Genomic DNA, 23,094 nt, shown 5'->3' on the forward strand with positions numbered 1-23,094 from the left:
TTGGCCCTTTTTTTAAACTGTTTTTGCCTCTTTTATCCTGCTTTTGCTATTTGCCCATTTTCCCCCTTTGTTGCCACTTCTTGCCCATTTAATCTGCCTTTTGCCATTGAATGCCACATCTTTTCCCCATTTTTCCACTCTTGCTGCTTTTTTCCCATTTTAGTCACTTTTCACTTATTTTATACGTTGTCACCGCTTTTTTTTTTTTAACCATTTTTTCCACTTCTTACTCATTTCTGTCCACATTTTATTTTTTTACCAGTTTTTCCATTTGTGTGCCTAGTTTGTCCCTTTTCATCCATGTTTTGCCACTTTGCTGCTTTTTGAACATTTTTCCCACTTTAACTTATTTTCACTGCCACTTCTACCCATTTTTGCCACTTTTCACTACTTCAGTCGTGGCTCTTTCAAAGGTAATTTTCAATAATCTGGCTCTTTGGTTAAGCACGGTTGAGTATCGCTGATTTAGACCCTCCCTCTTTCTCAGCTAAACTTACAGACTCCTTCTCTACCCGCACCAATCTCTGCCTCATAGTTCATCACCGTCTGATCTTCCAAGTTCAGAAACAGAGCTGCTGTTCAAGCTAAAAAAAACATCATACCCCATGTATAAATGTTTATGAATTTTTTGAGCCTGACCTTCATGAATGACGATTCTCTGATAACTCTCTGTCATGAACGAGGGTTTAGGTTGAAGAAACACTCAGACAGCGAGGATTTGTTACCTGGTGTTTATAATTTATTTCAGTATATGAACACACATACTGCTGTGTGCACTTACACAAACACCACAGAATGGTCACGTGACAAAGGGGCGTCAGAGCCCTGAGGTCTGATCGCAGCGGCTCGATACGACACACAGAGGCGTTCTGTAACACAATAAGGGCACTGCAGGGTGGAGACAAAATAAAAGCGGAGATAAAGGAAAGAAAAGGAGGTGATTTTGTTCTCAATGGCACAGTCAATCGCTACGATCGTCAACGTTTAGCTGTACGGGTCTGACAAGGCAAGACCTACAACATCAGGCACACGCATGACTTTCAAATGTTTGCCTGGTCACATGACGTTAACCGTTGATCTCAGAATGCCCTTCTTTAACTTTAACTATACACATCTGTGCCAATTCTTGATTATATTTATACAGTCTTACTGTGAATAAAAAGAAATCTAGACTAGGCTGGGGTGGTTTGCTGTGGGCTGAGAGTTTAAGGAGTTGTGTGCTTCTGAAGGAAATTAAAGGACCTTTTACAGTGATTACATCTATTTACATCACCAGCATTTGTTCAATAATACAGATAACTGCATCTTTAAATGGATAAGGAAGCACTATAATTTGGTTTTACCAGCCAGAGCTGACCTTTAGTGACCACAGATGATTGGTGCAGCACATGAACAGTCAACCTTTGAAAGCATGGAGTTGAATCAAAGACGCTTTGAGCTCTGCTGACGGTGAGATCTGGCTGTGTGTGCGTTCAAGTGTCTCCCTAAAATCATTGCACCTCCCAGAAAGTTTTAACCTTCATGTGAGAAACAGAAAAACCCTCCTATTGGTTAAACTGCTGCAGTTTAACCAATCAGAGGGCAGGATAAGCAGAAGAGGAAGGGTGTACGAGGGCACACACACATGACGGTGCTTCCTGTGGCGTGCAGGAGGCAGCAAGTGGGCGGAGAGTAGGAGCCCCCTACTGGACTGTGGTGACGGCCTCGTGGATGGACTGAGCGACGTAGTCGATGTTCTTGGAGGTCAGGCCGCACATGTTGATGCGACCGCTGGCCATCAGGTAGACGTGCTTCTCTTTGATCATGAACTCCACCTGCTTGGCTGGATGAGACAAAATAAAAGAGACGGTCAGGCCGAGGGAGGAGAGTCGCTGCTTTATGCATCATCTAAAGCAGAGGTTTCAACCTTTTCAGCCCGCAACCCCCAAATAGAGGTGCCGGGGACCCCCACTGAACCCGAAGGTGGCTGAACACTCTTATCAAAGCAACAGATAGCTGTTTTAATATTCATATGTGTAGCAGTATGTAGCTATTTGAAAAATGTAAATACTTTTTCTCAAAAACAGAATTAAAATGGGTTGAAATGGCAAAAAAAGGGTGAGGAAAAAAGGGTGATATGGGATTTTAAAAGTAGCAGAAACGGGTTAGAAATGGCAAGAAACAAATACAAGAGGCAAAATCTAAACAAATAATGGCAAATGGGTTAAAAGTTGAGAACCAGTGATCTAAAGCTGAAGAACTGGCAGTAAATAAAGATTCTAGTTATTGTTTGAGCATCTACAGTTTGGAGTTTGCATGTTACTCTGGCTGCAGTGTTGATAAAGGTCCACAGGATAATGATGATGATGATGATGAAGACATGAACTACAACACATCAGTGGACAGAGTCAGACTTTCTTTATGGGATATTTAAGAGAGCACACTGCCACCTGCTGTAGCACAGACTACAGGGTAGTGAACTGTATGAAACCTGCTGTAGCACAGACTACAGGGTAGTGAACTGTATGAAACCTGCTGTAGCACAGACTACAGGGTAGTGAACTGTATGAAACCTGCTGTAGCACAGACTACAGGGTAGTGAACTGTATTGAACCTGCTGTAGCACAGACTACAGGGTAGTGAACTGTATGAAACCTGCTGTAGCACAGACTACAGGGTAGTGAACTGTATGAAACCTGCTGTAGCACAGACTACAGGGTAGTGAACTGTATTGAACCTGCTGTAGCACAGACTACAGGGTAGTGAACTGTATGAAACCTGCTGTAGCACAGACTACAGGGTAGTGAACTGTATGAAACCTGCTGTAGCACAGACTACAGGGTAGTGAACTGTATGAAACCTGCTGTAGCACAGACTACAGGGTAGTGAACTGTATGAAACCTGCTGTAGCACAGACTACAGGGTAGTGAACTGTATGAAACCTGCTGTAGCACAGACTACAGGGTAGTGAACTGTATATGAAACCTGCTGTAGCACAGACTACAGGGTAGTGAACTGTATGAAACCTGCTGTAGCACAGACTACAGGGTAGTGAACTGTATGAAACCTGCTGTAGCACAGACTACAGGGTAGTGAACTGTATGAAACCTGCTGTAGCACAGACTACAGGGTAGTGAACTGTATGAGACCTGCTGTAGCACAGACTACAGGGTAGTGAACTGTATGAAACCATCAGAATACTCTCTGCCTCCTGTTAACCCTTTGGTCTACCTGGGCACATTCTGTTTTGGATTCTTCGACCATTTTTAATTTTTCAATCCACATCATTACATTGACCTGTTTGGTACTGTGCATAGGAAAAATACTCTCATATATCCCTTGGGGACAAAACTGGCCCATTTAAACCCATTATTAATGATTATTTTGATTGCAAATTTTCAATATGTATCACTGTTACCACCATTATCTGTGAAGCTATTTTGAATGGGAACCTTGGACATAATTTTTACTACTAACCACTTGATGGTGCCATTATCCTTTTTGGGCCAAGCGCTTTTCTGTAGGGCACTTTAAAGACACTCTTACAGTGGGATTTTTTATAGCTCCGTGGAATAAAGGCATCAAGAAATGAATTCAAAAATGTCTGTGGGTGTTGATATGAACATAAACTTTCCATGTTAGATACTGAGAAATTACATCTCTGAAGCACCGCTCCAACACGCTTCGTTGGGGATATGCTGCAGGTCTGTGTTCACTGCCGCCGCTGCCAAACCGCATTAAAACCCAATGATCAGAAATCTCCAAATATGAGGTCAAAAGTTTAGAGTATCAGGTATTTCAAACCATGTCACGGTTAGAACTGGACAAACAAAAACAAACTATGAATATAACCATATAAGGTCGGGGTCAAAATGTTTCCTAGGGGTCCATCTGTTGCATAATTTCCACCAGTTTCTGGACACTGCACAAAAAAGGAAATAGATAAATCTTGATGGTGGAGGTAATTGATGACTTGTGACCAGCTTCGATAATAATAAATAAATCCACTTAGCATTTTTATATGGAAAGTATCTCATTCTGCTGAACTGAAAATTGAATAAACTGGCATTTAAAGGGTTAAAAACAAATAAAAATCACGTCAGAGTCCAAAGATTTGCCATGTCATGATCAGAGCTGGAAATGATAACAAAAAAAAAAAACAAAAAAATTTGTTTTAAAAATAATCTAAATCATGAATTTTAGCATTTAAAGTATGTGTAGAAAATGTCCCCTAGGGATGTATGTGTGTAGTCGTTTAAAGGGATGCTGACATCAGCCAGACAAATGGGTTTAACCGTTTCCTTCAGCCTGATGCCTCCATGGAGCCACCTTTGCCTGCTTCAATCCTGAATTTTTAAACCTCTCATTGTGCTCTCTGTGAGTGTTTTTCACTCACGGTTCAGGCCGGTGAAGCTGAACATGCCGATTTGCTGGGTGATGTGGTCCCAGGTCCCCGGGGTGCCCAGAGCCTGCAGCTTGGACTTCAGCTGATCCCTCATCAAAAGGACACGGTCCGCCATGGTCTTCACATTCCCCTTCCTGCAGAGAGGTGACAGCGTTTCAGAATATGTGCAGGTAATAACTACTAACACATAAATCTAACAGATCCGTAGCTTTAATATCAAAGAGGCTGTCAGATCTGGTTTATTATCACAGCATCAACTATACTCTGTCAAATCAAACCAGTTTATCCTGGCTAATGCTGACACATCTGTGACTCATCATGAGTGCCCTAACCCCTGTTGTTGCAGTTATTTAAATTTGAAGTTATTGACTGTCTGGATTGTGTCAAAGGTTAAAACTGCTGTTCTCCAGCTTACATGTACATGTTGTATGCATGCGGACTGAGCAGCTTCATGGAGGTTTAATTGTTTTATTCATGTTGGCGGCTGCTGTGAGAGCAGAGGTCAGAAAGAGACCGTTTACAAGTCCTGACGGTCCTTTTCCTGACTTACTCTGAGACAGTTTGATACCAAACTGTGGCTAACTTTGATCGCTAAAATTAACTTTTAATTGACTAATATGGCACGACTGATTCATGCTGACATTTTCAACAGGATCATGCAAAAATATTGTCTCTTTCTGTTGATTAGCAAACACATTTTGAAGTTCGGTAGTGGTCCAAAGGGAGGTGACGGTCTTTGTGTCTGTACCAACTGTTCGGACCGTACCATTCAGCGAAGAGCTCGGGGCTGTTGAGCGTCTTGCTGACGATGCGAGCTCCCTGAGACGGCGGGTTGGACCAAGTCGTCCTGACGATCTTCTCCATCTGGGACAGGATGCGGGTCAGGTTGTCATTATCCTGAGCGACTACGGTGAGGTTACCAACTCTCTCATCTGAGAACAGAGAGGATCTACATCAGATCAGGCCATGAAAACAAGCGAGAGTTTCCTTATTACTCAGTCCTTTGGGTTATGTTTGCACTAATCCAAGTGAGGCTGCTTTAAAGGGAATGTGAATCATGTGTACTCACTGTAAAGGCCAAAGTTTTTGGAGAAGGACTGAGCCACAAACAGCTCAAAGCCCTCAGAGACAAAGTAGCGGATGGCCCAGGCGTCTTTATCCAGACTGCCAGAGGCGAAACCCTGATAGGCCGAGTCGAAGAACACGAACAAATTCCTCCTCTGGAAAAAGACAAGGAAAACAGTCATTAATGTTGAATCAATGTTCACTGCAGATTATTTACTGCTCACAAGATTTAAAACCTAAATTTAAGGAGTGTTAGATAATTTATGTTGTTTTAGAAGTTAATTTCTTATGTTTAGTGTGAAACTTTACAGTATAATCTTAAATCAAGCATGATTATAGCTGTTTAGTCTCAATTAGTCAGGAAGTCCTTGAATTAAGTAAATAAGTGTTAAAATAAGCTGCCTTAGTTCTCTCAGCCACAGACTCATCAAAACAGATCTGGTTTAAGACTCAGTAACAAACTCAAGCTGTTTGATTTAAGAATCACACAAAAGCATCAATAAAAATGCAGTTTATAGAACAGAATACTTCAGACTTTAAACACGTTCAAACAACGCTGGAAAGAAATCACACAGCCTAATTTCAGATTTTCATTTTAACAGGATTTAGAGTAATGTCTTCTTTTATATTGAGAATATTTTTCACTAAATTTGATAATATTTTATTTTATATTAATTTCTCAGCTTAATTTGCAAAAAGCAAAAATTAAAGACATTTATTTGCTTCTATTTAGTATATTTCACTTATTTCTAGGCTGTAGGAAATTCAGTTTTAAGTAATCTCAGCTTTAAACCAGCATCTTTAGCTTATTTTAACCCTTCTGAAGGGTTCTGCCAACTTCTTTATTTCTAGATTTAACAATCTTATTTCAAGATACCTTGTTAAGTCAAATCATCTTGCTGCATGGACAGATATTTCTCTAGTTTTGAGTACATTTCTTCTCAGATTTAGAGTTTTTTTGCAGTGTTGAAAAAAGTGAAAGTCCCATGATTTGAAAGTGAAAACATTCACAGCAGATGTTACATGTAAGTCTTGAAAATGTTTTTATTTTCTTATTTGCAGACCAATGGGTTTGTTTGGCCCATTTAGACCTAAGGCCACCTTAAAAAAAAAAAAAAAAAAAAAAAAAAAAGAAAATAGGCTAACCTCCAAAAACCAGATGATTTTCTGAAAAACTGCTCAATATTATAGCTTTTACAAAAAAAAAAAAAAAAAAAAAAAATCGCATTTCTCAGCCTCAGTAGCAAATAGAGACATAAAATAAATATAAACATTTAAAAGCTCAAACCCTTAGCTTAAACTGTCTATAATTATGTTTATTTGATAAAATCAGACATTTTTTTAAATGTTCTCCTCTTAAAAATGGCCTTTATCCATGTAGCCTTGGCTAGTGGATCTGCAGAGACATCCTAATCCAGGCCAGCGTTTCTCAACCATTTTTCCCTGGAGGCCCCCCTACATGGAGCCGCCCCAGGACCCAAGAGAGAAGAGAGAGGGACACACTGCTGTCAAGAATAAACATAGAATTTAATTGTTTCACTGATAAAACCCTTAAAATAAAACCCTGCTTAACAACAAAAAAACATTTCATCCATCTGTTTTTGCTCATGCAGGCTAAGGCGGCTAAAGGCAAAGTACTTTTCACAGTTTATCTGAGCCAATCACGTGGCAGTTTGTCAGCCATGTGTCTTGAAACAATAATACCATCTAATATGCACCTGATATGACATCTCACCTAGTTTTAAAGGTGTATGCATGCAAATGTAGCATACAGTTATAATAGATCACAAAAGCACCTTAAAAAAGAACACCACTTCACCTTCATGATCTCTGCGATCTTCTTCCACTCGTCCTGGGTCGGGTCGGTGCCGGTGGGGTTGTGTGCGCAGGCGTGGAGAACAAAGATGGAGCATTCTGGAGCTTTCTGTTTAGGAAGGAAACGTCACATTATTAAAAATGTATCACGTTTCAGATCCTGATCTGAAAAGCATGATATTCAGGGGAGAAACCACGTCATAGTAGAGCAGGGGGGTCAAACTCAAGACCTGGGGGCCAAATCCGGCCCGTGGTACAGTGACACCAGGCCCACCAGATCATAAACCTTCATTATAACTGGCCCACCGGTTTGAGGTCTGCAGATTTCCTCCAGTTAAAAATGTAAACTTAACCCTGATGATTTAAATATCCTTGTTAAGTCATAAAAAAAAAGTACGTAAAAAGTTCAAACAGAAAAAAAGTCAGAATTATGGGAAATAAATATCTGTTTCCATTTCATTTTCTTAATTTTACATCTCACAGTTACGATGCAAAGTTACAGTTGTGACTTTTTATTTCATATTTTGACCATTACAACTCACAATTTTGACTTTTGATCTTATTGTTTGACCTTTTAGATCCTCAATTTACATTTTTAAGTAATACTTTAACCTTTTAAACTCATGATTATGAATATTTTCTAACGTTTTAACCTTTTCAGCTCACTACTTTGATTATTATCTCGTAATTTAGTATCTTTAATTCAAAATTTTAAGTAATATTTTGCTCTTTAAAACTCAAATTTTCAAATCTTTCTCATACTTTGATGTTTTAAACGGATGATTTTTATCTCATATTCTGACCTTAGAAACTCATTATTTAAAACTTTTAATCTCATGTTTTGACCTTTAGAGCTAATAGTTTCTATCTCAGATTTTGAGCCTTAAAACGTATCATTTTGACTTTCTTCAATCCCAAAATCATTTATCATCAGTGCTAAGGTTTTCTTTCCCCATATTTCATTGCTGGTGAAAATGAGGTCGACAGTTTATGGTTAAATGTTGATGTTGACCCTATTCGGCCCTCAGGTTTGACCCAAATCCAGAATTCGGCCCCTGCCGTGATTGAGTTTGACACCCCTGTTGTGGAGGATTTGGTCTGCCAGTGATTGTGTTTTGGTGTTTAATAAAGAGATCCTTGTCCCTCTTATCAAGCATCATTTCCAGGACTGTGCTTAAAAGAGAACTTTACAGCGTTTTGAGAGAGTTAAGCTTCTTTGTTGAAACCATGAATTGTCTCTGAGGCAGTCCAGTCCAACAACTCAGATTCCTTCTAGACTGTTAAGGCGTCTAAAGAATTACGCTCCCTCATTGGTCAGAATTTCTTGTGGTAAATTTCCCAGCAGTAAACAAAGACTAGCAGACTCTTCCCTAGCTCTGGCTGCTCCAAAGCATCTCCTCAGTCTCTAAATGGTCAGGCAGTTTCACGGTTTAGTTTTGGCTCTGCTCATCACTGCAGGAAAACAATGCAGCTTTAAAAGTGGTGCAGCTGCAGCTGGAAGATTATATGTTGATGAACTGGAGTCACTGAAGGTGCTTATAAAGACAGATGAGGACAATGTGCATGGTAATCCTCCTGAACTCTGACCTGCTCATCCACCCAAACTGTCTCTGAGGCTCCATCATATCTGCCTGTGCTCTTTAACACATGCTCAGCAGTGATGAAGAGAGATGGCTGAGGCACATGTTGGTTTGGCTAAAAAGATCAGCTTGTGGAGTCTGTGGTAGCTGGTTTAATCTGAGAGAGCCTGACGCTTCCTGATGTTTGGTGTGATCAAGGTTGGTCAGTGTTTTTACAACAAACCAGCCACCTACGACTGCAAAAACACTTTCTCCATCAGACTTCAGAAAACCACCACCAAATGAGGGAACCCTGCTCCATCGATAATAGAAACCCTCACCTCCAGGTCGTCTAAGAGCCCGTCCAGGTCCAGACCTCTCTTCGCAGCGTCCCAGTAGTGGTAAGGCCGGACGTCTTTGAAACCAGCATCAGCAAACACAGCGTTGTGGTTCTCTGGGAAGGAAGAAGACAAGAAGCAGCTTTTTAAAACCTACAGTGTACAGGGACAGAGATCTTGTAGCCCCTATTCTAAATTCAAACAAGCTTTAAAAAGCCAGGTTCTCACACCGGGGTTCCCAAACTTTTCAGTCCCCAAAATGACGATGACAGAGACCTGGGACCCCCATGGTCACTAAGGGTGCTAGAGGCATAGCTGAACATAGCTGTGCCATTCAAGAACAGTCATGTGAAGACCTAAACTTTAAGAATTTCATAAACATTCCTTTGATTTCAGCATAAATCTCACCAGATGACCATTTTTTAAATTTCAAACTGAACTGATTTTATGCATATATTTCTACAAAACTGGACAAATAAAACAATTAAAACCATTATAAGAAATAATATACTTCTTTGCTTTTTTAAGGCATCTCGCAACCCCCTCTCAGAGTCTAGCGACCCCCAGGGGGTCCTGACCCCCACTTTGGGAACCACTGTTCTAACATACTGTGTTAAAAAAGTTATACCTCACAAAAAGTGTAAGAGGCAGCAAAAGTTAAAGGATATTTATGGGAATACTTAAAACTCTGGACATCATCTGACGTTGGCCTCTCTTTATTTGAGCCCTGAGTCAAAGCTGGAGCCATGTCTGTAATGTGGTGATATTTTAATGACAAAGGCAGAGCCGATTACAAATAATCTTCTGCTAAAACCTCTGATGAAAACAGAAACTTTTACCGTAACTTTAATAACTTTCAGGGGATTATCAAGTATTCATATTTGTACTATCAGTGAAAACTCAAGTTTATGTACGTATACTCCGAAAAAGGAGAAAAACAATCACTGCATCCCACTCCATAGACTTTATTACTACTCACCCCATGTGGGTGCTGAGACGTAGACCGGTGTGGCTGTGTTGTTGACGCCGTTGTACCAACGCCGCAGGAACTCAGCTCCGATCCTCAACGCACCTGTCCCACCCAGAGCCTGGACCCCTCCCACCTAGGGGAGAAAACAGCAGGAAGAAAAGGACAGCCATGAGAAATGAATGGGAATGTCGAAAAGTTAGAACTTGACAGCGCTAAATGGACCTGCACACTGCAGTTATCATCAGATAATTCCTACACACACTAGGTATGATCCCTACACTTTACGAGAAACTGATTTTACCACAGTTTAACGGATTTACCTGGCATGGATGCAATCAATATCAAAATTTCATTTCTAGCCAGATGAAGGGAGGCAAGAGTCTAGAGGTGCTGATCTAACAGGCTAGCTGAGCCCCTTTAACATAAAAAAAATCATCATTTTGTCACAAACGTGCTTTTGCTTGTAAAGGTCATATTCTACCAACCAAACAGAACAAGCCTGTGCTATGAGACAGCTCTTAATGTTAGCTGCTAGGAGCCAGTTTCCTTTCCTCCCTCCTTTATCCTTATTTAATCCACATTTAAAAGACAAACTGTTAAACAGCAGAGAGCCGTTGGGGAGACAAACAACCAGCTGAGCCAAATGATGTGGATCTCTTTAAAGAGACGGATCCCCGTCACAATGAGTGAGACTGGATGGACATCAGCTGAAGAGCCATGGTATGATCAGAGTTTAAAGAGCTAAATGTGGTAAAACTGTACTTGACTAAACCAGATCACATGTGGGAACGGATCATACATGAGTCCTGTGTGACACTGCCTGCCCAGGCTTTAGACGGAGGCTTTTTAAATTCCTACCTGCTGCCATTTCACCCTGAGTTTATTTTAACCTGAGTATTTCAGTACGTTGAGTAGGGCTGAACAATTTGGGAAAATAATCCAACAGCGATTTTTCTACCCAATATTGCAAATGCGATTTGAAATGTGATTATTCTGTAAGTTATCTTATGTATTTTCCTGCACACACAGGCGATAAACCATTCCATATCACAATCAACACAATATTAGACTAAACAAGGGCTGAGCAATTTTTAAAAAATACCTTATTGTGATGATTTTGACTTATAATGCAAACTGGATACGAAGTTTTGTTTTGAGGGGAGAGATCATTTTTATGTAATTCTCATATTTAATAAGAAAATAGTACAAAAATGAAGAAAATATGATATTTTGTTGACTATTCTAAAAAAATGGTGCTTGAATGATTATATGATTATGTACTGCATGATATCTCTGCTGCAAAAAGAGTTTTAAACTGGTATTTTGACATAAATCAGGTTCATATCCTGGAGACATCAGGTTAAAGAAATATTGCACCTTCTGCGATCTGAAAACTGCAGCAGGCCATAAAGCAAGTTAATCTCATTTTCAATTAACTGCCCAGCCCTAACGTTGAGGACACAAAAGAAGCACAAAATTAAGAATGTTTTTATTTTTTAACTTCGAATCATAGTTGTAAACAGCTCCAAACATGGCCTTTTTGGTAATGCTTCTCTATGCAGAAATCCCTATGGGAGTTCTCCACCGCTGCATGATGCCATCTGCAAAGAGCCTCAAATACATGAAATTGTAAATGACCTGCTAACATCACATTCTTGTTAGGACTTATGCTACCCTATATTCACCTCTCATTTCCCTGCAGCAGATTTCTTCTATCAGTGCCCATATTTGCATTTTTCCTGATGTGAGAAAGATTCTAGCGTCTTTGTGAGTCCTTCCTATCCTTCTCTGATCTGTAAACTTGTTTTAAACTGCTGACAGTGTGATTACTCTTTAAACTAACAGACACCTGACTGAGTGTATTCAGCGAGTTTAATGTGCCGTCTCACCCTGTTCTCTTTGATGGCGGTGCTGTCGTCTCCCAGGGCGACCTTGGAGGAGGCGGAGCGAAATTCAGGCAGTCCGAGGATGGGCAGGTACTCGTGGTTCAGGCTGTCGTCCTCCACGATCAGCCGCTCCACCTTCTTCACCACAGGCAGCACCCAGGGCTGGCAGTCATCAGTACGGTAAGCTGGAAGGGACAAAAAGCAAAGCAAAACATTCCTATCAACACACTGAACAGCCTTAAATCTCAACACTGACAGCAGTGATCAAAGAAGTGGCAGTTTAGGACAGATGGAACTTTCAGAATATCAGGTTTGTGAATCATTCTGGTGAAAATCCAAATCATGACTACACACTTTTGGTAAAATGGTATTCTCTAGAAATGCACCAGGAAAGTTTTCCCAATAACCATGATGTTTAAACATTAATTATTAAATCCACACTAAAAGAGACAATGAGAGACAGGGGGGCAGGACAATGGAGTGAAAAAGTACTACCTGATTAAATTTAATGGTAAAAACAGTTTGAAGGTCAAACTGAACAGCCAGACTACACTGTATGAGCTGCACATATTTGACTCCTCAAGAACTCGTGCCGCCTCATGCTGTATGCAGGCCTGTGCAGCGCTGCAGAGCTGGATCAGATATCAGACCTTCACTCCAGCCGGACACGCTCGCTGACGATCAGTTAAAAGGTCAAACAAGGAGCCTGTCGGCTTTGGATCAGGAGATCACCTTGAAAGATCTTTGCTGGCCATCAAGATATTTAAGTAGGAGGCCAAAATAATTGAGATCAAGGAAATATGAAGAAAAACAGAAAACAGAGAGCAAACACAGCTCAGGGCCCAAACTACAGAGGGGTTTGTTACGGTGGTGAGTGTAAGATTTAAAACAGGTGGCAAGAAGGCCATGGTTGACAACTTTATAACTCAGAAAAATCTCTGACGCTCCAAAAACATGCTGGACATTATTCCTCAGACAATTCTCTGTGAAGTTTAAGTCTTATCTTTCCTTATTGAAACAAATCTACTGACTGATCCAATGATTTTCTTGTCAGTTCCTCAATAAACATGAATTCAGATAAATTATTTCCTGTCATCTCTACAGTCAGTTAAACAGAAACAACAGCTTTGTGGCAGCATGTTCTTATTTGTTGACATTTATGAATGTTTTGGCAATAAGAAGGTCGAAAACTGCAGTGATGTTAGACTACAGCCTCACTGTTACAGCGGTTTTTATTAGTCTTCTGGCATAGATAGAGATGACTGTGTCTGTTCAGAATGCTTTGAAAGCTAGCCATTTAAAATTTATGGTATTATACTTGAAACCTAGAGACTGTGGAGAATGACAGCTTTATAGATAATACTGAAATAGACTGGCTTGGCAGCGTTCCTAAGGTAAAGGAAGGTAGGGTTAAGGCGATATAAGGGGATTAGGTCTACACTAACTGAGTCTGCATCCATTTCCACACAATCTTGGCACTAAACATTTATTTTCCTACATCCTGATTAATTTTTATGGACTAATTTGTGCCACAAGTGAAAAGCACTTAATGATTTGGGAAAATAATCTTTTTTTTTTTTTTTTCATATTTTATCACTGGTGAAAATGAGGTTGACAGCAATGGTTAAATGTTGACCCTGTTAGGCCCTCAGGTTAGACATGAATCCAGAATCTGGCCCCTGCTGTGACTGATTTTGACAGTCCTGTTTTAATGGCTTGTTAGTGAACTGAGATTCAGGTTGTCTTAAAAAAAGAGGATTTATACCACTAGTTATGGCTCATCTTTCAAAACCTAATCTTAATTATGACATTGTTTTAAAAACCTTACACACTGCAACACCATAATTAACCACTACCAGCAGAACCAGAAGGATCACATTCAACAGTTAGATACTTTAGTGACCAAACTAGTCAGTCCAAATCTAAATGTACCTGTGTGTAGTTTAGTTACTAAACTAGTCAGTCCAAATCTAAATGTACCTGTGAGTAGTTTAGTTACTAAACTAGTCAGTCCAAATCTAAATGTACCTGTGAGTAGTTTAGTTACTAAACTAGTCAGTCCAAATCTAAATGTTCCTGAGTAGTTTAGTTACTAAACAAGTCAGTCCAAATCTAAATGTTCCTGAGTAGTTTAGTTACTAAACTAGTCAGTCCAAATCTAAATGTTCCTGTGAGTAGTTTAGTTACTAAACTAGTCAGTCCAAATCTAAATGTACCTGTGAGTAGTTTAGTTACTAAACTAGTCGGTCCAAATCTAAATGTTCCTGTGAGTAGTTTAATTACTAAACTAGTCGGTCCAAATCTAAATGTTACTGTGAGTATTTTAGTTACTAAACTAGTCAGTCCAAATCTAAATGTTCCTGTGTGTAGTTTAGTTACTAAACTAGTCAGTCCAAATCTAAATGTTCCTGTGAGTAGTTTAGTTACTAAACTAGTCAGTCCAAATCTAAATGTTCCTGTGAGTATTTTAGTTACTAAACTAGTCAGTCCAAATCTAAATGTTCCTGTGTGTAGTTTAGTTACTAAACTAGTCAGTCCAAATCTAAATGTTCCTGTGAGTAGTTTAGTTACTAAACTAGTCAGTGCAAATCTAAATGTACCTGTGAGTAGTTTAGTTACTAAACTAGTCAGTCCAAATCTAAATGTACCTGTCTTTAGTTTAGTTACTAAACTAGTCAGTCCAAATCTAAATGTACCTGTCTTTAGTTTAGTTACTAAACTAGTCAGTCCAAATATAAATGTTCCTGTGTGTAGTTTAGTTACTAAACTAGTCAGTCCAAATCTAAATGTTCCTGTGAGTAGTTTAGTTACTAAACTAGTCAGTCCAAATCTAAATGTTCCTGAGTAGTTTAGTTACTAAACTAGTCAGTCCAAATCTAAATGTACCTGTGAGTAGTTTAGTTACTAAACTAGTCAGTCCAAATCTAAATGTTCCTGAGTAGTTTAGTTACTAAACTAGTCAGTCCAAATCTAAATGTACCTGTCTTTAGTTTAGTTACTAAACTAGTCAGTCCAAATCTAAATGTTCCTGTGAGTAGTTTAGTTACTAAACTAGTCAGTCCAAATCTAAATGTACCTGTGAGTAGTTTAGTTACTAAACTAGTCAGTCCAAATCTAAACTTACCTGTGAGTATATTAGTTACTAAACTAGTCAGTCCAAATCTAAACTTACCTGTGAGTAGTTTAGTTACTAAACTAGTCAGTCCAAATCTAAATGTTCCTGAGTAGTTTAGTTACTAAACAAGTCAGTCCAAATCTAAATGTTCCTGAGTAGTTTAGTTACTAAACTAGTCAGTCCAAATCTAAATGTTCCTGTGAGTAGTTTAGTTACTAAACTAGTCAGTCCAAATCTAAATGTACCTGTGAGTAGTTTAGTTACTAAACTAGTCGGTCCAAATCTAAATGTTCCTGTGAGTAGTTTAGTTACTAAACTAGTCAGTCCAAATCTAAATGTTCCTGTGAGTATTTTAGTTACTAAACTAGTCAGTCCAAATCTAAATGTTCCTGTGTGTAGTTTAGTTACTAAACTAGTCAGTCCAAATCTAAATGTTCCTGTGAGTAGTTTAGTTACTAAACTAGTCAGTCCAAATCTAAATGTTCCTGTGAGTATTTTAGTTACTAAACTAGTCAGTCCAAATCTAAATGTTCCTGTGTGTAGTTTAGTTACTAAACTAGTCAGTCCAAATCTAAATGTTCCTGTGAGTAGTTTAGTTACTAAACTAGTCAGTGCAAATCTAAATGTACCTATGAGTAGTTTAGTTACTAAACTAGTCAGTCCAAATCTAAATGTTCCTGTGAGTAGTTTAGTTACTAAACTAGTCAGTCCAAATCTAAATGTACCTGTCTTTAGTTTAGTTACTAAACTAGTCAGTCCAAATCTAAATGTACCTGTCTTTAGTTTAGTTACTAAACTAGTCAGTCCAAATATAAATGTTCCTGTGTGTAGTTTAGTTACTAAACTAGTCAGTCCAAATCTAAATGTTCCTGTGAGTAGTTTAGTTACTAAACTAGTCAGTCCAAATCTAAATGTTCCTGAGTAGTTTAGTTACTAAACAAGTCAGTCCAAATCTAAATGTACCTGTGAGTAGTTTAGTTACTAAACTAGTCAGTCCAAATCTAAATGTTCCTGAGTAGTTTAGTTACTAAACTAGTCAGTCCAAATCTAAATGTACCTGTCTTTAGTTTAGTTACTAAACTAGTCAGTCCAAATCTAAATGTTCCTGTGAGTAGTTTAGTTACTAAACTAGTCAGTCCAAATCTAAATGTACCTGTGAGTAGTTTAGTTACTAAACTAGTCAGTCCAAATCTAAACTTACCTGTGAGTATTTTAGTTACTAAACTAGTCAGTCCAAATCTAAACTTACCTGTGAGTAGTTTAGTTACTAAACTAGTCAGTCCAAATCTAAATGTACCTGTCTTTAGTTTAGTTACTAAACTAGTCAGTCCAAATCTAAATGTTCCTGTGAGTAGTTTAGTTACTAAACTAGTCAGTCCAAATCTAAATGTTCCTGAGTAGTTTAGTTACTAAACTAGTCAGTCCAAATCTAAATGTTCCTGAGTAGTTTAGTTACTAAACTAGTCAGTCCAAATCTAAATGTTCCTGAGTAGTTTAGTTACTAAACTAGTCAGTCCAAATCTAAATGTATCTGTCTTTAGTTTAGTTACTAAACTAGTCAGTCCAAATCTAAATGTATCTGTCTTTAGTTTAGTTACTAAACTAGTCAGTCCAAATCTAAATGTTCCTGTCTTTAGTTTAGTTACTAAACTAGTCAGTCCAAATCTAAATGTTCCTGTCTTTAGTTTAGTTACTAAACTAGTCAGTCCAAATCTAAATGTTCCTGTGAGTAGTTTAGTTACTAAACTAGTCAGTCCAAATCTAAATGTTCCTGAGTAGTTTAGTTACTAAACTAGTCAGTCCAAATCTAAATGTTCCTGAGTAGTTTAGTTACTAAACTAGTCAGTCCAAATCTAAATGTATCTGTCTTTAGTTTAGTTACTAAACTAGTCAGTCCAAATCTAAATGTTCCTGTCTTTAGTTTAGTTACTAAACTAGTCAGTCCAAATCTAAATGTTCCTGTCTTTAGTTTAGTTACTAAACAAGTCAGTCCAAATCTAAATGTTCCTGTCTTTAGTTTAGTTACTAAACTAGTCAGTCCAAATCTAAATGTTCCTGAGTAGTTTAGTTACTAAACTAGTCAGTCCAAATCTAAATGTTCCTGAGTAGTTTAGTTACTAAACTAGTCAGTCCAAATCTAAATGTATCTGTCTTTAGTTTAGTTACTAAACTAGTCAGTCCAAATCTAAATGTTCCTGTCTTTAGTTTAGTTACTAAACTAGTCAGTCCAAATCTAAATGTTCCTGTCTTTAGTTTAGTTACTAAACTAGTCAGTCCAAATCTAAATGTTCCTGTCTTTAGTTTAGTTACTAAACTAGTCAGTCCAAATCTAAATGTTCCTGAGTAGTTTAGTTACTAAACTAGTCAGTCCAAATCTAAATGTTCCTGAGTAGTTTAGTTACTAAACTAGTCAGTCCAAATCTAAATGTACCTGTCTTTAGTTTAGTTACTAAACTAGTCAGTCCAAATCTAAATGTTCCTGTCTTTAGTTTAGTTACTAAACTAGTCAGTCCAAATCTAAATGTTCCTGTCTTTAGTTTAGTTACTAAACTAGTCAGTCCAAATCTAAATGTATCTGTCTTTAGTTTAGTTACTAAACTAGTCAGTCCAAATCTAAATGTACCTGTCTTTAGTTTAGTTACTAAACTAGTCAGTCCAAATCTAAATGTACCTGTCTTTAGTTTAGTTACTAAACTAGTCGGTCCAAATCTAAATGTTCCTGAGTAGTTTAGTTACTAAACTAGTCAGTCCAAATCTAAATGTTCCTGAGTAGTTTAGTTACTAAACTAGTCAGTCCAAATCTAAATGTACCTGTCTTTAGTTTAGTTACTAAACTAGTCAGTCCAAATCTAAATGTACCTGTCTTTAGTTTAGTTACTAAACTAGTCAGTCCAAATCTAAATGTTCCTGTCTTTAGTTTAGTTACTAAACTAGTCAGTCCAAATCTAAATGTTCCTGTCTTTAGTTTAGTTACTAAACTAGTCAGTCCAAATCTAAATGTTCCTGTCTTTAGTTTAGTTACTAAACTAGTCAGTCCAAATCTAAATGTTCCTGAGTAGTTTAGTTACTAAACTAGTCAGTCCAAATCTAAATGTTCCTGAGTAGTTTAGTTACTAAACTAGTCAGTCCAAATCTAAATGTTCCTGAGTAGTTTAGTTACTAAACTAGTCAGTCCAAATCTAAATGTATCTGTCTTTAGTTTAGTTACTAAACTAGACAGTCCAAATCTAAATGTTCCTGTCTTTAGTTTAGTTACTAAACTAGTCAGTCCAAATCTAAATGTTCCTGTCTTTAGTTTAGTTACTAAACTAGTCAGTCCAAATCTAAATGTATCTGTCTTTAGTTTAGTTACTAAACTAGTCAGTCCAAATCTAAATGTTCCTGAGTAGTTTAGTTACTAAACTAGTCAGTCCAAATCTAAATGTTCCTGAGTAGTTTAGTTACTAAACTAGTCAGTCCAAATCTAAATGTATCTGTCTTTAGTTTAGTTACTAAACTAGTCAGTCCAAATCTAAATGTTCCTGTCTTTAGTTTAGTTACTAAACTAGTCAGTCCAAATCTAAATGTTCCTGTCTTTAGTTTAGTTACTAAACTAGTCAGTCCAAATCTAAATGTTCCTGTCTTTAGTTTAGTTACTAAACTAGTCAGTCCAAATCTAAATGTATCTGTCTTTAGTTTAGTTACTAAACTAGTCAGTCCAAATCTAAATGTTCCTGAGTAGTTTAGTTACTAAACTAGTCAGTCCAAATCTAAATGTTCCTGAGTAGTTTAGTTACTAAACTAGTCAGTCCAAATCTAAATGTATCTGTCTTTAGTTTAGTTACTAAACTAGTCAGTCCAAATCTAAATGTTCCTGTCTTTAGTTTAGTTACTAAACTAGTCAGTCCAAATCTAAATGTTCCTGTCTTTAGTTTAGTTACTAAACTAGTCAGTCCAAATCTAAATGTTCCTGTCTTTAGTTTAGTTACTAAACTAGTCAGTCCAAATCTAAATGTTCCTGAGTAGTTTAGTTACTAAACTAGTCAGTCCAAATCTAAATGTTCCTGAGTAGTTTAGTTACTAAACTAGTCAGTCCAAATCTAAATGTTCCTGTCTTTAGTTTAGTTACTAAACTAGTCAGTCCAAATCTAAATGTTCCTGTCTTTAGTTTAGTTACTAAACTAGTCAGTCCAAATCTAAATGTTCCTGTCTTTAGTTTAGTTACTAAACTAGTCAGTCCAAATCTAAATGTATCTGTCTTTAGTTTAGTTACTAAACTAGTCAGTCCAAATCTAAATGTTCCTGTCTTTAGTTTAGTTACTAAACTAGTCAGTCCAAATCTAAATGTTCCTGTCTTTAGTTTAGTTACTAAACTAGTCAGTCCAAATCTAAATGTTCCTGAGTAGTTTAGTTACTAAACTAGTCAGTCCAAATCTAAATGTTCCTGAGTAGTTTAGTTACTAAACTAGTCAGTCCAAATCTAAATGTACCTGTCTTTAGTTTAGTTACTAAACTAGTCAGTCCAAATCTAAATGTACCTGTCTTTAGTTTAGTTACTAAACTAGTCAGTCCAAATCTAAATGTTCCTGTCTTTAGTTTAGTTACTAAACTAGTCAGTCCAAATCTAAATGTATCTGTCTTTAGTTTAGTTACTAAACTAGTCGGTCCAAATCTAAATGTTCCTGAGTAGTTTAGTTACTAAACTAGTCAGTCCAAATCTAAATGTTCCTGAGTAGTTTAGTTACTAAACTAGTCAGTCCAAATCTAAATGTACCTGTCTTTAGTTTAGTTACTAAACTAGTCAGTCCAAATCTAAATGTTCCTGAGTAGTTTAGTTACTAAACTAGTCAGTCCAAATCTAAATGTACCTGTCTTTAGTTTAGTTACTAAACTAGTCAGTCCAAATCTAAATGTACCTGTCTTTAGTTTAGTTACTAAACTAGTCAGTCCAAATCTAAATGTTCCTGAGTAGTTTAGTTACTAAACAAGTCAGTCCAAATCTAAATGTACCTGTGAGTAGTTTAGTTACTAAACTAGTCAGTCCAAATCTAAATGTTCCTGAGTAGTTTAGTTACTAAACTAGTCAGTCCAAATCTAAATGTACCTGTCTTTAGTTTAGTTACTAAACTAGTCAGTCCAAATCTAAATGTTCCTGTGAGTAGTTTAGTTACTAAACTAGTCAGTCCAAATCTAAATGTACCTGTGAGTAGTTTAGTTACTAAACTAGTCAGTCCAAATCTAAACTTACCTGTGAGTATTTTAGTTACTAAACTAGTCAGTCCAAATCTAAACTTACCTGTGAGTAGTTTAGTTACTAAACTAGTCAGTCCAAATCTAAATGTACCTGTCTTTAGTTTAGTTACTAAACTAGTCAGTCCAAATCTAAATGTTCCTGTGAGTAGTTTAGTTACTAAACTAGTCAGTCCAAATCTAAATGTTCCTGAGTAGTTTAGTTACTAAACTAGTCAGTCCAAATCTAAATGTTCCTGAGTAGTTTAGTTACTAAACTAGTCAGTCCAAATCTAAATGTTCCTGAGTAGTTTAGTTACTAAACTAGTCAGTCCAAATCTAAATGTATCTGTCTTTAGTTTAGTTACTAAACTAGTCAGTCCAAATCTAAATGTATCTGTCTTTAGTTTAGTTACTAAACTAGTCAGTCCAAATCTAAATGTTCCTGTCTTTAGTTTAGTTACTAAACTAGTCAGTCCAAATCTAAATGTTCCTGTCTTTAGTTTAGTTACTAAACTAGTCAGTCCAAATCTAAATGTTCCTGTGAGTAGTTTAGTTACTAAACTAGTCAGTCCAAATCTAAATGTTCCTGAGTAGTTTAGTTACTAAACTAGTCAGTCCAAATCTTAATGTTCTGAGTAGTTTAGTTACTAAACTAGTCAGTCCAAATCTAAATGTATCTGTCTTTAGTTTAGTTACTAAACTAGTCAGTCCAAATCTAAATGTTCCTGTCTTTAGTTTAGTTACTAAACTAGTCAGTCCAAATCTAAATGTTCCTGTCTTTAGTTTAGTTACTAAACAAGTCAGTCCAAATCTAAATGTTCCTGTCTTTAGTTTAGTTACTAAACTAGTCAGTCCAAATCTAAATGTTCCTGAGTAGTTTAGTTACTAAACTAGTCAGTCCAAATCTAAATGTTCCTGAGTAGTTTAGTTACTAAACTAGTCAGTCCAAATCTAAATGTATCTGTCTTTAGTTTAGTTACTAAACTAGTCAGTCCAAATCTAAATGTTCCTGTCTTTAGTTTAGTTACTAAACTAGTCAGTCCAAATCTAAATGTTCCTGTCTTTAGTTTAGTTACTAAACTAGTCAGTCCAAATCTAAATGTTCCTGTCTTTAGTTTAGTTACTAAACTAGTCAGTCCAAATCTAAATGTTCCTGAGTAGTTTAGTTACTAAACTAGTCAGTCCAAATCTAAATGTTCCTGAGTAGTTTAGTTACTAAACTAGTCAGTCCAAATCTAAATGTACCTGTCTTTAGTTTAGTTACTAAACTAGTCAGTCCAAATCTAAATGTTCCTGTCTTTAGTTTAGTTACTAAACTAGTCAGTCCAAATCTAAATGTTCCTGTCTTTAGTTTAGTTACTAAACTAGTCAGTCCAAATCTAAATGTATCTGTCTTTAGTTTAGTTACTAAACTAGTCAGTCCAAATCTAAATGTACCTGTCTTTAGTTTAGTTACTAAACTAGTCAGTCCAAATCTAAATGTACCTGTCTTTAGTTTAGTTACTAAACTAGTCGGTCCAAATCTAAATGTTCCTGAGTAGTTTAGTTACTAAACTAGTCAGTCCAAATCTAAATGTTCCTGAGTAGTTTAGTTACTAAACTAGTCAGTCCAAATCTAAATGTACCTGTCTTTAGTTTAGTTACTAAACTAGTCAGTCCAAATCTAAATGTACCTGTCTTTAGTTTAGTTACTAAACTAGTCAGTCCAAATCTAAATGTTCCTGTCTTTAGTTTAGTTACTAAACTAGTCAGTCCAAATCTAAATGTTCCTGTTATCATTTTAATGACATCTATTTGTGTTTAAATGTTGGCTCAATGACGTGGGTGAGAGAATGGAAAACTCCAGAAGGACCTGCTGTGTGTTTGACATCCTGTAAATCAACCCCTCGTTAAAGATGAGTTACTAAAGAGTCATTCCTTCCAGTGTCACAGATGTTAGCATATTTGGCATTTACTGATGACTGACAGGAATAGCGTTAGCTAGCTGTCAACATGAATGAGTTAGCTTCACTGCTAGCTTCCAGCGAAGGTCATATCAAAGAGATGCTAATGTTTAATAACGTGATAGCACCAGCACCAAGCCTGGGTGTCACACAGAGCTAATATGCTAACTCTGGCTAACAACAGAGCCGGGGACAGCAGCGTTCACCGGGCTGACTCTCTATCACTGAGCTAACTTAGCATGTAGCATTAGCATTAGCATTAGCGAACATCTCCTACCTCCGACTCCCAGGTTCACCTTCTGCGGGTGGCTGTCCTCCCTGAAATCAGCGGTCAGTTTGAAGACAGCTACCGGAGGAGCCTGCGGGACATCGCTGAACACGGACATGGCTCCGGACGAGGCAGGCGTTCCCGGTGCAGGAGGAGGAGGAGACGGGGAGAGAGAGCTTCCAGCGGCGGACAGGGAGCGAGAGACCGCAGGGTTCACCTTCACCCGCTGCTACAGGACGGACACAAATAGGTGTCGAGCGGCAGCCAATGGGAGAGCACGTAACGCTGACGTAGCAGAGAACTGGCCAATCACAACATAGTAAAGGGGAACAGCCGTAACTGTACTGTACTGTGCATCAGAATGGTGTTTTTGTTTAACATAGAAAATCACACAAGTTTTATTTCATCATCATGTATCTTTAGAAATGTATTTAATGTTTACCATAATTATATAATTCTAAATTATATATATATATATATATATATATATGTATAAATTATGTATAAGAAAAAATATAATGTGTATCTGACTTTTACTTT

The 23,094-nt window shown here is 37.4% G+C and overlaps 1 protein-coding gene across 1 annotated transcript; it reads right to left on the minus strand.

Annotated features, from left to right (window-relative positions):
- Positions 1–717: 717 nt before the first annotated feature.
- LOC121508588 (aspartate aminotransferase, cytoplasmic-like) lies at positions 718–22,799 on the minus strand. Its single transcript, XM_041785538.1, has 9 exons — positions 22,564–22,799; positions 12,021–12,202; positions 10,141–10,264; positions 9,165–9,277; positions 7,269–7,373; positions 5,454–5,604; positions 5,151–5,316; positions 4,376–4,518; positions 718–1,822 (listed from the first exon to the last, which is right to left on the minus strand). The coding sequence occupies exons 1-9, from the start codon at positions 22,670–22,672 to the stop codon at positions 1,683–1,685; spliced, it is 1,233 nt and encodes a 410-aa protein (XP_041641472.1). The 5' UTR covers positions 22,673–22,799; the 3' UTR covers positions 718–1,682.
- Between the last annotated feature and the right edge of the window lie 295 nt (positions 22,800–23,094).

This window comes from Cheilinus undulatus, linkage group 4, assembly GCF_018320785.1.
Source record: "Cheilinus undulatus linkage group 4, ASM1832078v1, whole genome shotgun sequence".
In the NCBI taxonomy this organism is placed as follows: Eukaryota; Metazoa; Chordata; class Actinopteri; order Labriformes; family Labridae; genus Cheilinus; species Cheilinus undulatus.